General features: G+C 54.7%; 1 protein-coding gene across 4 annotated transcripts in view; it reads left to right on the top strand.

The window, feature by feature from the left end:
- Positions 1 to 15,145, top strand: part of SCLY (selenocysteine lyase) — a 29,052-nt gene extending 13,907 nt beyond the window's left edge. For 3 of the 4 annotated variants that reach the window (XM_082657651.1, XM_082657652.1, XM_082657653.1), the window contains exons 5-12: positions 2,876 to 3,003; positions 3,184 to 3,348; positions 4,364 to 4,470; positions 8,293 to 8,329; positions 11,034 to 11,117; positions 11,591 to 11,690; positions 13,148 to 13,223; positions 14,099 to 15,145. In XM_082657651.1, the coding sequence (XP_082513777.1) occupies positions 2,876 to 3,003; positions 3,184 to 3,348; positions 4,364 to 4,470; positions 8,293 to 8,329; positions 11,034 to 11,117; positions 11,591 to 11,690; positions 13,148 to 13,223; positions 14,099 to 14,252 (851 nt within the window). In that variant the 3' untranslated portion in view covers positions 14,253 to 15,145. Of the gene's footprint in view, positions 1 to 2,875; positions 3,004 to 3,183; positions 3,349 to 4,363; positions 4,471 to 8,292; positions 8,330 to 11,033; positions 11,118 to 11,590; positions 11,691 to 12,290; positions 12,331 to 13,147; positions 13,224 to 14,098 lie in introns of those variants that run through there. The other variant, XM_082657654.1, reaches the window with a different exon arrangement.
- Positions 15,146 to 15,994: the final 849 nt, after the last annotated feature.

The following is a 15,994-nucleotide window of genomic DNA, read 5'->3' as shown; positions in this document are numbered from 1 at the left end:
CAAGTTCTGGTGGTAAAAACAAGAATAAGTGCACCCCTGCTGGGAGCCTGTTATCTCAGCAGAGAGGAGGTGAGGGCCTCCCGGGGTGGGGGGAGCAGAGGTGGGGGGGGTGCTGGGGCCCCACCGGGAGGTGCACCTGGCCAGGCAGTCTGAGGGGCAGGTGGAGCCTCTGCCCAGCAGTGGCAGTGGCCCTGGCTACTTCTGGTCCTTTCACATGTCCTGTGATGTGACATCTCAAGACACAGGGTATAGATACTAGCTTTTGGAAACGTAAGAGACATTTTTCCCAAGACAGCCAGGGTTGACCTCTCCTTGGAATAAGACTGGTTTTCTACGAAGCATTTGCCTTCTTACCTTATCTGCCTGGAAACCTGAAGGGGAGGCAGGCGAGAGTGTTCTTATCTTAAAGGTAAAGGATGGCTTCCCTGGTGGCGCAGTGGTTGAGAGTCCGCCTGCCGATGCAGGGTACGCGGGTTTGTGACCCGGTCCGGGAAGATCCCACATGCCGCGGAGCGGCTGGGCCCGTGAGCCATGGCTGCTGAGCCTGCGCGTCCGGAGCCTGTGCTCCGCAACGGGAGAGGCCACAACAGTGAGAGGCCCGCGTACCGCAAAAAAAAAAAAAAGATAAAGGAGCGTGCCAGAACTGCTCGGTTTGACTGTGAGCCTTGTTACTACCACGTTTCCCCTTTGACCACTGGAAAGGTTTTCTCTTTATGCACCACTCTAACTAAAAAACAGTCAGGTCCAACTTTCTTGTTTAAACTGTCCTTCCTTTTAATCCCTGGTGCCTTTTTTTCTGTGTCTCAGGTACAGGGAAGGGCAACTTAATACATTGTTATTGGTTGCTGTTACATTTTGCCTCTTGTTTAAAATTGTACAAGTTTTTACAAAGAATAGACATGCACCTAAAGATCACAGAAGGGCTTCAAGCATTGCTGTAAAGTGGAGGCTCTTCCCCGCCGCCCCCAGTCCGGCTCCTCAGAGGCAGCCGCCCCTCAAGTCTGCCTTCAGGTTTTCTCGTGGTTGTGGCATTTATCACTTTAATTACTTCCACGTTAATACTTAATAACTTACACACATAATCTCCATTTCTTAGTTTATTAACTCAAGCATCTATTTGTTGACTCCCTGGTATAAAACGGGGACTTGACCTCAACTGTCTCACACCCCTCCACCTCCACGCTGTCCAATTGTTGCTGTTGTTGTTTTTTACTATATATGTCAGCTTTATGTAGATGGAACTCACGTATGATACTCTTCACCTGTTTGAAGTGTACGATTCAGTAGTTTTTAGTGAATTCACGGAGTTGTGCAACCATCCCCACAGTCGATTATAGAGCATGTCCTGACCCTCAAAAGAACCTCTCATCTGTTAACTGTAACTCTGTTTCCCTCAACCCTGGGCAACCACTAATACATTCTGTCTCTGGAGATTCCCCCATTCTGGACTTTCATATGAATGGAGGCACATGATATGTGGTCTTGTGTAATTGGCCTCTTTCCCTTAGCATCATGTCTTCAGGGTTCATCCGCGTTGTGGCCTGTGTCAGTATTCCATTCCTTTTCATGGGTGAATAATATTCACATTTTATCCATTCGTCAGTTGATGAACAGTTGATGGACATTTGATGCTACGAATAACGCCATTGTGAGCATGTGTGTAGAAGTCTGTGTGTGGACAAATGTTTTTGTTTCTCCTGAGTATATACCCAGGAGTGGAGTTGCTGTGTCATGTGGTAACTCTGTTTCACCTTTCGCAGTATCTTGTTTAACCCTAACCTCTGTATCCCGCAGTAGCTGCACCGTTTTCCATTCCCACCAGCAGTGCCTGGGGCTCCAGTTTCTCCATGTGTCCTCGCCAACGTGTGTTAGTGTCTGTGTTTTCCGTAACAGCCGTCCTAGCGGGTGTGAAGTGAGAGCTCATGGGGGTTTTGATCTGCGTCTCCCTGAGGGCTGATGATGTTGAGCAGGTGCTCATAGACTTAATAAAAAGACAGAAGTCCTGGCCGGAGCTGCCTTTCCTTTGCTCCCGTTTGAGTCCCGTAGTGGATGTACCAGCTCCGCCCTTCTCTTGCTGCCCCGCACCGCCCGCCCACCCCGGAGCCCGCCTGCTGTCGAGGCCAGCGCTGCTGCCACCCACTTGCTGGGTATGAGGCGGGGTCCTCGTCCGTCGGAACCTGGTCCCCTGCCTGCCTCGGCAGTCGGCCCCCACCCTGCTCTCCACAAGTGCACCCTGAACGTGGGTGGCCTCTGGATCCTTTCCTACTTTCTGTGGAGTCAGTTCTCGCCTATCAGTGTCCTGGGTGGGTTCTCCCTGATGCTGTTAGTCTAATGACATCATCTTTCTGTATTCTGGGCATTGCTCAAAATTCCTTGTCCACAGGTGGTCGCCCTTATTGAGAAATATATCCGTTCTCTCGTTTCCATGGGACCTTGCGGGGAAAGTGGGTGTGTTTGTCTTCACCATTTTGAACCCAAAACCTCGATTTGGTCACGTCTCGTTGTTTTCCATCTGCAGTAGTAGGATTCTAGGTGCCTGGCACACGGTAGGTGCTTAACAAAGGCTGGGTCAGTGCCGAGTGAGGGAAGGTTAAGTACTTAGCACCTCAAGATGCTCCCATGGACTGAGGGTGTCTCAGCTGCTTGCGGGTCCCTTAGAGGCGGAACAGGGTGTCCCCAGACAGCCCCCCAACTGAAGTTCATTGACGAAGCCTTCAAGCCAGTTGTCTGTGGGCGGGGCGATAAAGGGGCTCATATTCCTTCTTCATAGTTTTCTGAACCTTTATGATAAACTGCTTTTTTCACTGTGTCTAAGTAAACGTTCCAGAAAGGATACTTTGTGGGTTTGACCTCATGCTTGTGTCTTATTCCTCAGAGGTCACCTTTGTCCCCGTGTCCAAGGTGAATGGGCAGGTGGAGGCTGAGGACATCCTGGCGGCCGTCCGCCCGGCCACGTGCCTCGTGACCATCATGCTGGCCAATAACGAGACAGGCGTCATCATGGTGAGTCGCGGCCCCTCTTAGGAAGATGGAGCGCGGACCCCGGCTTCCCAGCCCCGCCTCTTCTTTCCCCTGCTCTTCAATCCGGGAACCTTTTGGTGCATCCTCATTAACAACTCCTCATTTCTCTCATTCCGTCTTCGTCAAATCAACACACTCAGCCGTGTGTTTCTCCCTCTCCAGCCGGTGCCTGAGATCAGCCGGCGAGTCCGAGCCCTGAACCAGCAGCGGGCGGCGGGCGGGCTGCCGGGGGTGCTCGTGCACACGGACGCCGCCCAGGCCTTGGGGAAGCGGCGCGTGGACGTGCGGGACCTGGGCGTGGACTTCCTGACCGTCGTGGGCCACAAGGTGCGTCCATCCGCCTTCCTGCCCTCCTGCCGGGGAGACGCCTCGATGCCCGGGAGGCTCACCTGCAAGCAGAGCCCGCGGCCCCGCTCATCCTCCGTCACCGGTGCACCCGGCGCACATGCCGAGCGAGGCCCTGGGTCATGGTGATGGGCAGACCGCGGCCCCGCCCTCGGCAGCTCAGAGGAGAGCCCGGCAGAGCTAGGATGCTGAGGGCTGAGTGCCCACCGGGAATGCTGGACAGGGCAGCTCATAGGGGGCAGGAGGGGAGGCCAGGCAAGGCCTTCGGGGGAGGGGGGAATGGGAGGGGGAGAGGCAGGGTCGGGGAAAGGATGGGGGGAGTGGAGGTCACAGGTGGGTTTAGCCTGGGAGTGAGTGAGCTCTGCAGCCCGGAGAGTGTGTGCAGACCCCTCCTCACCCCACTCACCCCCACACCCAGGGACGGAAGATGCAGGGTTCAAGAATGATGGCTTCTCTAACTTGACTTAAACTGTGGCTCTGAGTGTGAGGTTGTGGTTTTCACAGCCCTCATCTCTAGGGTGTGCTGGGGAAATAGTTAACAGTGAAGACCCTTCTGAAGCTTTTGCTCATCTTTCCAGCAGCTGACTAGAAGCTGGATTATTTTTAGTAATTTCCCCTCAGCTGGTTCCCAAGGGAGTGAGGTGCTGGCCTGACATGGGGGCCCTTGAGATTTCTAGCTAATGTGGATTTGAGAGCATGGAGTCATCTGCAGGACAGCCCTTGGCCATCTCTCTCTCCAGCCCCTCTCCTTCACAGAGTCTCCCACGCGCCGTGCAGGTGCTCTGCTGCCCCCGAGCTGGGGGCCAGAGTCCAGCACCTGCCCCCACCCAAAGGCTTCTGTGACCCCCGCGTGTCTGCAGTGGGGATGGGTGGCCACCTGCGGGACCGGAGGAGGCGGGCCTGGACGTCATAGAGTATCTCTGTGGGCCTCTCAATACATATATGGAAAAGGTCCCCAGAAGGTTCTTGTTGAATAAATGACTGACTTTTCTTTCAGTTCTATGGCCCCAGGATTGGAGCACTTTATGTCCGAGGGCTCGGTGAACTCACCCCTCTGTACCCTATGCTGTTTGGAGGTGGACAAGAACGGAATTTCAGGCCAGGGTAAGGTAGAAGTTTAACGAGGTGTCTGGGCCGCTGGCTGTGTTGTCTGTATGTAGGGCAGTGGCTCTCCCGTCTCTTGGAAGCACGGTGATAGCACAGCGCTGTCATCTCCACTGAGTCAGACGTGGCTCCACTGGCCGGTTCTACACTTGGGACTCACAGATCTGCAGTCTCGTTGGGGATGATTCAAAGCAGATGAAGGAAGTCTCTTTCAGCTGCTTCAAAGCATCCAGTTCCTTTTGTTATTTTGGCCCAGCCCCCCGGCTGAGATGTGCTGCCCTTCTCTTGACTGCGGGGTGAGCACCTGGTTTCCTCTCTGAAAGCGCCTGTGTCCCTGTGACCTGCAGGGGTGTTTTAACCAGGGAATGAGGTGGCACCAGCACCACACGTGTTGTCAGAAACTTGATAACAAGAGGAAGAAACAGACAACATGTGGTGAGTCCCCTAGGGTTTCTCTTGCTTCCTTTATTCCAGAATTGGAGCAGAAGAAGCCCACAACTCAAAAACACCAATAAGGGCTGATGAAAAATGCCCAAGAAAGCCCTCTCTCTCCAGCCAGTGGACCAGGGAAAGGAGAGCCTAGCAATACAGAGAACTTTTAGACAATACCTGCTCTTCTCCAGCCGGTCACCATGGTAAACTGCTGCTACCCCCACCTGTGCCACAAAGGAGAGTAGGGAGCCCAGACTTCACCCACACAGGCTGTGACAAGAGCCCCACACCCCACCTGTGTCAGACAGGGCCTAGTGAAGAGCCAGGACTTTTGCCCCACCACAGTCATGCACCCCACCAAGGTGTCAGTGGAGACCACGTGGGCACCCTGGGCTTCCACCGATACCCATCACTAACAAGGTGCGTTCTCCTCTTGGATGTTGACACGGGCCGAGGAGGGAACCTGGACGTCTGCCCCCGCTTGGCAGTAGTCAGTTGGCACACTCCTCCTGCCAGAGGAAGGTCAAAAAAAGACAGCTAATACGGAAGGGTTAAGAAGCATCCAGATTCATAATGACATAGGGCTGTCCAGGTTTCAACTGAAAATCGCTCATCATACTGAGAACCAGAAAGATCTTAAATCAAAGAAAAAAGACGATCAAGAGATGCCAACACTGAGATGACAAAGATGTTAGAATTATCTGATAAGAGATTTTAAGGCAAACACAATAAAAATGCTTTAATGAGCAATTATGAACACCCTCGAAACAGAAGAAATAGAAGATGTCAGCAAAGAAGAAGAAGATGTAGAGAAGAACCAAACAGAAATTTTAGAACTAAAAACTACAGCAGCCAAAGTGAAAAGCTCAGTGGACAGGCTCACCAGCAGAATGGGGCAACAGAGGAAAGAGTGAACTGAAAGAACAATAGAAGTAACCAATATAAAAAACAGACAGGAAGTGGACTGGAAGAAGATTGAACAGAGCCTCTGGGGACCTGTGGGACTATAGCAAAAGATCTAACATTCATTTCGTTGAGGTCCTGGAGGGACAGGAGAAAGAGGGTGGGATGAAAAAGAACTTGAAGAAATAATGGCTGAAAATGTCCCAAATTTGGCAAGAGACATAAACCCACAGATTCAAGAAGCTGAACAAAACCCAAACAGGATAAACCAAAAGAAATCTACCCTAAGACATAAATAGTAAACTTCCATAAAAGAAAGACAAAGAAAAATCTTGAAAGCAGCCAGAGGAAAGAATAAATAACACCTTATCTATAGGAAAAAAATAATTTGAATGACAGTAGATTACTCTTCTGAAGCCATGGAGGCCAGAGAAAGTATGCAAAAATTTTCAAGTGCTCAAAGAAAAGAACTGTCAAACCAAATTAAAAACACAGCAGAAATATCCTTCAGGAACGAAGAGGAAATCAAGACATTCTCAGATGAAAGAAAAAACTAACAGAATTTGTCACCAGAAAACCTATGCTAAAAATGACTAAAGAAGTTCTTTACACAGAAAGGAAACAGTAAAAGAAGGAACCTTGGAACATCAGAGAGAAGGAGCATGGTAAACAAAAATATGGGTAAATAGGGGGCTTCCCTGGTGGCGCAGTGGTTGAGAGTCCGCCTGCCGATGCAGGGTACGCGGGTTCGTGCCCTGGTCCGGGAAGATCCCATATGCCGCGGAGCGGCTGGGCCCGTGAGCCATGGCCATTGAGCCTGCGCGTCCGGAGCCTGTACTCCGCAACGGGAGAGGCCACAACAGTGAGAGGCCTGCGTACCACAAAAACAACAACAACAACAAAAAAAAAACAGTAAATAAAATAGACTTTCCTTCTCTTCAGTTTTCTAAATTATGTTTGATGGCCTAAGCAAAAATCATAGCACTGTCTGATGTGTTTCCAAATGTATGTGGAAGAAATGTTTAAGATAATTATATTATGAATGGGGGAGGGTAAAGGGATGTAAAAGGAGGTAAGGTTCCTGTTCTTCACTTGAACTTCTGAAAACTGTTTAAGTAACCCACAGAAAGGTAGGAAAAAGAAAACAGAGAAAAAATAAAATGGAAGACTTAAGCCCGAACATCAACAATTACATTAAATGTAAATGGTATAAATATACCAATTAAAAGGCAGAGATTGGCAGAATAAAAATTTAAAAAACTGATCCAACTATATGCAGTTTATAAGAAACTTGCTTCAAATATAGCAAGAGGCAAGTTAAAAGTAAAGGTTGGAAAAAAGTGTATCACACTAACATTAATCTAAGGAAAGCAGGAATGGCTATATAACATGAGATAAAGGAGACTCCAGAGCAAAGAAAATAGAAAATTACCGGGGATGGGGGAGGCAGGGGGAATTATATAATGATAAAAGAATCAGTCCACCAAGAAGACATAGCAATCCTAATGTGGATGCACTGAACAGTAGAGCTGAAAAGTATGTGAGGAATAAAAAAACCAAACTAAACTGAAAGGAAAAATAGACAGATCCACAATTATAGATGGAGACTTCAACACCCTTCCCTCAACAATGGATAGAACAACTAGACAAAAATTGGCTAAGGTGTTGAAGAACGCAATAACACCCATCAACCAACAGGATCTAATCAACCTGTTTGGAACACTCCACCCAACAACAGCAAAATACACATTCTTTTTTTTTTTTTTTTTTTTTTGGCGGTACACGGGCCTCTCACTGTTGGGGCCTCTCCCGTTGCGGAGCACAGGCTCCGGACGCGCAGGCTCAGCGGCCATGGCTCACGGGCCCAGCTGCTCAGCGGCATGTGGGATCTTCCCGGACCGGGGCACAAACCCGTGTCCCCTGCATCGGCAGGCGGACTCTCAGCCACTGCGCCACCAGGGAAACCCGAAGGGTAGTTTTTCAGTTTGTTACATCAGTGTATGGGAACCACTGGTCTTTGGGGGTGTTCCTGTCCCCTCCTGCACAGCCCCCCTGAACACACACACTACGCCCCAAGTCTGTAGTAACAAAAGATTCATCCTATATTACAGTTGAGAGGCTTCAGCTGAAATGTCAGCTGAAGGGAACGGAGTGGGGAGTGAGTTCCTCAGACCCTCACCTGGTTTGGCAGGGAGACCAAAGAGGGGGGCTCTGGGGCCTGCAGTTGGAGGAGGGCTTTCTCCTGGGTAGGAGGCGGGTCCAGGTAGAATTGTCACGTGGATGCCCACTGTATGTTGCCCACAGTGGGCCACGTCTACTGTCCCTGGGCGATGACGAGGGTTTGGGGACTGGCAGCTGCCCTTGTTTAGGAAAGATGTTGGTGTGACTTTATTTGAACACCTGACTTTCAGATAGACAGAATTCCTTCCAGGGATGTCTGTTAATCGCTTTGCATGGAAATAGGATTGAATCCTTTGTTTCTTACAGGACAGAGAACACCCCGATGATTGCCGGCCTTGGGAAGGTAAGCCTTGGTGACCTCGGACAGCTGAAGCCGTGTGTTGTCCATCGATGTCTTCCTCCTGTGTTTCCGCCTCACTCTCACACCACTGCCACACTCACCACACTTCTGACACCGGATGTGCGGGGTTGGGGGTCCCCACCCAGCAATTCTGTGGCACCAGCTGAGTTTCCTACAATTCAATTCTGACACTGTCTACCCAGAGTTACTGTCAGAGCCCACAGACTAAGGGCTCAGTTGTGGGCACCCACAACTTCAGATGCCAACTGCCATCCGCACTACTGACCAACCAGCTGTGAATCAGAGGTTCCCATGGCCCCTCCTTGAGTTCAAGTGTATTTTCTAGAACAGCTCACAGAACGCAGAGAAACTAGAGTACTGGTTTATTATGAAAGGATATGATAAAGGGTACAGGTGAACCTCCAGAAGGAAGAGAAGTGTAGGGCAGGGGATGTGGGAAGGGGCTTCCATGCCCTCTCCAGGCACCAGCCTCCTAGCACCTCTGTGATCAGCAACCTGGAAGCTCTCTGAACCCACACTGTTGAGGTTTCTATGGAGGCTCTGATCAGTCATCAACTCCGTTTCCAGCCCCTTTCCCATCTCTACAAAAATTCCAGGCTTCTAATCAGGACTCGGTGACCAGCCCCTATCCAGGAGCCCACCCGGGGTCGCCTCATTAGGGCAAAAGACACTGTCACCCAGGAAGTTCCAAGGGATTTAGGAGCTTGGCAGCAGGAAGCAGAGCCCAAGCCAGAATATTAGAATAAAGGCTGCTCCTCCTGCTTAGGAAATCCCAAGGGTCTCAGGAGCTCCGTGCCCGGTCCAGGGCGGAGGCCAGAGCGCATATTTCTGCGATCTCACATCAGTTTCCCAGCAGCTTTAATAGGTCTCCTGGCTTTAGGAGAGATCACGTTCATGATCCCAAGACACAGACCAACATAAGAGGAACCTTGAATGGTGTTTATCAACCTGGAGATGTGCTGTTTGAGAAATGTGGAGTGGGTTTCATGCGCTTAGCGTTTAAAAGGGAAGCATCTTTTCTCAAGTCTCTTCTAATATTAAAAGCAATGACGTCATCACCACAGGTTTGCTCCTCCCCTGGGTCCAGTTACCCCCCGCCCCCCGAGACGGTGACAGAGGGGCAGCTTCTTCAAGATCTTCGTGATGAGGATTAGATGGCGGCGCAGCAGCAGGCCCCTCCGCTCCCTTCTGCAGCCGTGACCCTTTCCTCGCTCCTGGCTTGCACCTGTGCCCGGGCCCTCTGACCCTGCTGTCACTGGAGGGGTGGCACACCATTGTCGCCCCCTCCCCTTGCTCAGCCTGGCCCTCCTCGGTGTGGTCTGGCTCGGGACACGCCCCCCCTCTCCCCTGGGAGGTGTGTCCTGGCCCCCCTGGGGCGAGTCAAGGCCTCTATGCTGCCTTCCACCCCTTCTCCGTGTGCCGGCTGAAGAAAGGCGCCCCCCTGCGGCCACCCCCTGCCCTGCACCCTCACAGTCCTCTGCCAGGGTGTTCCTCCCCCAGCCTTTAAAACCGGCCTCCCATGGTCCTCACTGCTCCAGCTTCTTCCCGGGTCCTCCGCCCCACAGAGCAGCCCGCACGCACTCTCACCCCCTACCCTTCTCCTGACACCTGCTCTGCTCCCCAGAAGCTGGTCGAGGAGGTCCCCATTTCGCCCTGTGACCTCCTGCAGCTGTGGGACCGCTTCTCCCCCTAGAGGTTCCTTCTCTGCCTCTTCACCCATCAGCATCCTGGGTGCCTCCTCTCTCTCTCGCTGTGCTCACCCTGTCCCGTGGCTCTGATGCCAGCCTGTGCTCCGGTCTTGGACTTGACGTCTCAGGGCAGGTCCTGACCTGCTGGGAGGCCCACGTCCCACCTGCTTCCTCAACGTGTCCTCTGAGCCCACGATGTGTCCTGCTCTCTCTCCTGCATCGTTGGCGTCTCTCCCCGTGGTGCCTCCTGCCACCCAGGCTCTCAGCTGAGAAATCTAGGAGGTGCCCTTGATCTGCCCTGTCCCGTCCCCCGCACCTGACGCAGCAGCCGGGCCTGTCTGTTCAGTCTCCACGAGAGGTCCAGGACCTGCCTCTTGTACCAACTCCAGGCCGGATCATCCCCGTCTTGTGTGTGGATGCCTCATCCACTCTCCACGTAGCATCCAGTTCTAACACACAAATCAGAGCAGCCCACCCCTTCCTCAAAATCCACGTGCGTCTGCCTTGTGTTTAGGCTCAGATCCCGCCTGTCCTGGGGCCTCTGGGGCGCTGTCCCCCTCGCTCACTCTGTTTCAGGAGCGCTCGCCTTTCCCCCTGCAGGGCCTTTACCTGGAATGCCCTTCCCCGCTGCCCCGAGTTCCCGTCACGGCGCCCACCCGCCGGTCTGCCGTGGTCACCTCTTCCCTGGTGTGTCTGTCCCTGGGATGGACGTGCCTTCAGGACTGGGATTGCCTTTGGTCACCGGCTAGGGACCCTGCAGCGCCTGGGGTATCCGGAAGCCCGAAAAAGTGAATTCCTGTTAACAAGTGAAGGGTACTCGGCACTTATCCCGGCCCCGGTCACGCGGTCGGCGCGTACTGTGTATCCGTGAGGTTCCAGAGAGTGAGCAGTTTGAGGCCGTGTCACCGGTCTGCCTTCGGGGAGAATCACCTCTGCTGCTTAAAGCTGTCTTGCTCCCCTTGTTTCACCGTAACTGAGGGGCCCTCCTGTGTCCCTAGGCGGCTGAGCTGGTGGCAGAGAAGTGCGAATCCTATGAAGCCCACATGCAGGCTGTGCGCGACTACCTGGAGGAGAGGCTGGTGGTGAGCGCCCGTGGCCCGGGGCTCTGGGGACAGCGGGCCGAGACCCCCCAAGGCGGGCTCCAGACCAGGCGACGTTCTCACAGACACGTGACAGAAATGCCAGAGACGGAATATCTCAGGGTTGTGTGAAGACGATCCAAATGTATTCAGAAGTTTCTTCTCCCAGTTAACTTTGCTCTCCATAGTCAGTCTCCCTGACTATTATCAGTAGATGCTTATCAGTAAGATAATCATTCTGTGTGTTGAGGGTGAGGTTTTTTTTTCTCCTGCCACACCGTGTGGCTTCTGAGATCTTAGTTCCCCAACCAGGGATTGGACCCAGGCCCTCAGCAGTGAGAGTGCAGAGCCCTAACCACCGGACTGCCAGGGAATTCCCAAGAGTGAGGTTTTGTTTTCCAGAAAGTCTGAAGTTCAAGCAGTTGGGGGGAGGGGGCTTCGAAGATGTTACTGCACATATTCTGTTCATTTTCCAGGCCGAGTTTGGTGAGAGGGTCCATCTGAACAGCCAGTTTCCAGGCACTGAGCGACTCCCCAACACCTGTAACTTCTCCATCCAGGGACCCCGGCTGCAAGGTGACGACTGCCCCCAGCTCTCCCTGGCTGGGGGCTGGGCTGGGCTGGGCACAGCTTGAGCCGTGGGGAGGCATGGGCACTGGCCGAGGGCAGGGTCACCCCACCAGGCACTGTCCTGTGGTGGTGGGGCTCTGGGCACAGCTGCTGACCTGCTCCAGGTGCTAAGGCTCTCTCTGGACACAGCACAGCGGCGCTCAGCTCTCACAGGGTCCTAGCCCCGCCCCAAAGATGTGAGGGATGGAGATAAAGTGAACTGAATTTTAGGCTAGTTGGTCCATCTTTGTCTGCAATTTTTACAAAACATTTTATGAGGGTCAGGAAAGTAGAGGCAACCAAGTGAAAACTGGCCCAGAGTCAGGCTGAAGTGCAGATCTGTGGGCTTCATTAGTTCCCGCGATCTCTGCCTCCCAGCTGGAAAAGTTAGGGTTCGGGTTAGGATTAGTCTTAGGGCGACTTGTATCCCAGACGCTTAGAACTTGGCTGCCCGGAGTCCCTGAGGCTTGAGTCCTGGGTGTAGAGCATCCTGTTTGTCTGGGAGGAGATTACGGTGGCCCCGAGAGCACGGGAGAGCCGACCTGAAGGGCAGTTTTCACCTCTTAGAAGAAGAGGTCGTTGCCTCCTGGTCACTCTGAGAAACGGGGCAGCGTGTTTGGACCACGAAGAAACCCTGGGGCGGCCGTCACCGGGTCTGGAGTGCATCCTCGTTGGGAAGGAAGCACACGGCTAACTCTCCAGGTCTCCCCGCTGTGGGAAGGGAAGTTCCTCCCTCTAGTGTCTTCCCCGCTTCTTCTGGGGGCAGACTTTATATTCTGTGATGACCTGTGTTAATTTAAATGAGACAGGCTGTTCGTTTTAATTAAATCGCAGTCATCGGTGTTGGGTTTTTTTTTTGTTTGTTTATGTTTTTGGGGTTTTTTTGGCTGTGCCACGTGGCTTGTGGGATTTTTAGTTCCCCGACCAGGGATCGAACCCGGGTCCTCGGCAGTAAGGGCAGAGTCGTACCCACTGGACCGCCAGGGAATTCCCATCATTGTATTTTTTTAAATCTCTGTGCCCGTGAAGGAAGAGGGAAGTGCCTTCTAGCTTAACACAGACAAGCTCCCAGTGTCTCTCCCTTTAGAAAACAGAGACGTCAAGTTAGACATTATTACCAGGACAGCATGTTATTCGGTAAGGCAGCTCGTCAGGATTCTGCGAGTCCTGCCAGGCAGCTGATGGTACCACATTCTCAAGGCCAGTCTTATGAGGCCAAAGAGTGTCTGCTTTTCTGCAGCCAAGGGGCAGAGGAAGCGCTTCCTCTGGGACCTGCTGTGGTTTCTCTCACCTGCCGTCAGAGGGACCTGTGCCCTGGGATTCCGTCAGGTGGTACGAGGGAGGGAGCGTCCAAACTTGCAGCAGGGAAGAGAGGCGGCCCCCGCCTGGACTCCACCTCAGGGGCCCTGTGCTCTGTCTCCTAGGCCGCTTGGTGCTGGCCCAGTGCAGGACGCTGCTGGCCAGCCTGGGGGCTGCGTGCCACTCGGACCATGGAGACCGGTGAGTGCTCTCCACGTACTTGGCCGCGGCATCCAGGGCGCATCGGGGCTCTAGGTTTGGGCAGCTCTGCAGCCTAGCAGGGGCGTGGACAGTGACCAGACGGCGCAGGCCCTCGGGAGGAGCGAGTGGGAGCTGCAGCCTTCAGGGGCCTCGGGCTGGACCAGGAGACGGGCAGCAGGGCTCCGCGTGAGGTGGGGAGCAGGGAGGAGGGGCGGGCTGGTGCAGCAGGGCCGGGCTGCGGGCGCCCACTTCAGCCTCGAGAAAACTGGGAGCTGTGACCAGATTTGGGTTCAGATCACGCCCCCTGCCAGGAGCGGGCGGAAGCGGGAGGGGAGGGTGGAGCCTCGGGCCTGGGCATCGGAAGCAGCCCTGCTGGAGGAAGAGAAGGGGGTTCGGTTTCTTGGGGGGCCCTGCAGGTGGGAGTAGAGCTGGATGCGGCCACCTGGGCTCTGGAGAGAGCGGAGCTGTGGTCGTGATGAGCAACAGGCCTCTCTTCGAGGCCAGGGCACCGGGACCAAACTCAGCACTGACTTGGGCGGGCCGCAGCCTCCAGGGTCTGCAGGAGGCCGTCCCTCTGCCTCGCGTGTGGCTCAGTGTCCCCTCCAGGAACCGAGCCCGCTAGCTCCTTGGAGACGGGAGTTGCCACAGTACCCCGGGCTCCGGCTCTCGGGTGCAGGGGCCAACGGCCGCCTCTGTGCTCCCGGGGTCGGGGCCTGTGCCAGGGCAGGCCCGGCTGGAGAGCAGGGAGGCTTTGAGCCGGCCCTTGGTGACAGTGGGCCAAAGAGTGTGCGTGGCCAGTGGGGAGCTGGCCAAGGACACGCGGCAGCCCGGGAGAGCCCGTGTCCTGACGGCTGGCCCGTCTCCCCGCCCCACAGGCCATCCCCGGTGCTGCTGAGCTGCGGCGTCCCCTTGGACCTGGCCAGGAATGCCATCCGGCTCAGCGTGGGCCGCGGCACCACCCGGGCCGAAGTGGACCTCGTCGTGCAGGACCTGAAGCAGGCGGTGGCCCGGCTGGAGGGCCAGGCCTAGTGCCCAGGGCGGTGCCAGAAGGAGTCTTCCTCTTGTCCCAGAGCGTGTGGGCTCCGGGCTCCCTCCCGTCCCTTGGTCAGTGAGGGAGTGGGTCTGCTGGGCCCACAGACGCCACCGGTGCTGAGGGGCCCAGGACAAGATGCCCTCGTGGGACCGTCCCTGTCACTGCTGCCCAGTGGCACCAGTTGGATTAGAAACTCTTTAGCCGCGTCCACCCTCCCCTCTGGGAAGCGGGGCGAGCTTGTTGTAAGCACGCCCTTCCTGGAAGGTGGCATTTTTATCCGAAAGGTAAAATGCTAGTATTTATAATTGATTGTCAGCTGCTCTATGGAAATAGGAGACCTGGTTTTTGGCTGCTGTCCTGGCCTCTGTGCACCTGTTGCCTGAGAGGTTGGTCCCTCCTCACCCTCATGGCCCTTCTCAAGCCCTTTCCAGAGGGTGGGGGCCCCTGTGGTCAGGCCCCTCCCCGCTGGGCGTCCCCCCGCTTCCAGGCCCGCCCATCCTCCTGATCACTTGCTGGTCACTCGGGCCATCGACCACTGGGCGCCCTCTCTCCCAGTCCGCAGGCCCCTCCCATCCCTTCCATTCGATCATTTGCTCAGGGTTTCAGCTCAGCCGTCAGAGTCATGGGCGGCAGCGCCTGCGTGATGCTGGCTCATTCCCAAGGCGGAAAATCGTTCATCCCTCGCTCAGCTCCCATCTCAGTTGTATTTGCGGGAGGATTCTTTGATCTTCACAGTGGCATTGTGGTGTCTGATTCACATCAAATGTCGTGTCTATGGAGACATTTACATAGGAGTGGGTTTTTTTAATTGAATAACACTTGTAATGTGCGGTTGAAAGGTGCAAGGAACTTCGTGATGGCTCTGAGGAAACAACCGTCAGAAATTAGATGAACTAATAAAAGCTTCCAGTGCTTGTTTTGGACATTTTGTGGTTCTTCTAGTGGGTTCTTCTTGGGGGCACAGTGTGTCTGTGCCGGCAGTGGGGTGGGGTCAGACCCACTGCTCACTGCATAATCACCCTGTAGCTTCAGGAACTCGGCTTGCGACTGTGTCTCTGGGAGCTCTAGAAAGTAGGTCCCTAACATGCAGCATCCTGCTTCCGCCAGGCAGAGGCTGTGGTGTCCCGATTCCCCCAGCAAAGAACTATGGGTGTCCAGCCCCACGGAAGAGAACAGTCTGGAAAAAGATGCTTGGCAGCTCTGAAAAATGCACTCGGGACCTTTAGCTGCAGCGCCAGAGACTCTCGGTCAGGGCCCTGAGCCCGTCACCGGCCCTGGGGAGCAGCTGCTGTCCAGAGGTTCACGGAGCCTCCAAGGCCAACTGAGGCCAGGATCCAGCATAGATTTCTCAGGGGCCAGGAAGGCCCCCAGCTCCCGGTGGGTGACAACATGTCCCAAACACTTAAGGTCCCCAGAAAGGGCTCCACTTGGATGGGTCTGCCCTCCTGTGAGAAGGGTCTCCCAGGTGGCCTCCCATGGCCCAGCACAGCCCTCAGGGCAGCTGCCTACCGCTTTCTGGAAAGGACACTGCCACTGTGAACACCTGCTCGACGCGGGAAGTCCATCCCAGCCCTCGCTCCACGGGAGGAGGAGTCGTGGGCCAGCACAGGGCAGTGCCCCCTGGGCCAGCGCCCACCCCCAACCCAAACCCGGTGTGGGCCCTTCCCCCGCGCCCTCTGCCCACCGCAGCTCCGGGCGCCGCGGGAGCGGCTGGGGCTGGGCTGCGGAGGCCCGGTCC

This window comes from Grampus griseus (genome assembly GCF_964374135.1).
Source record: "Grampus griseus genome assembly, chromosome: 7".
Taxonomy (NCBI): domain Eukaryota; kingdom Metazoa; phylum Chordata; class Mammalia; order Artiodactyla; family Delphinidae; genus Grampus; species Grampus griseus.
This window is presented reverse-complemented; position numbering and strand designations above follow the sequence as displayed.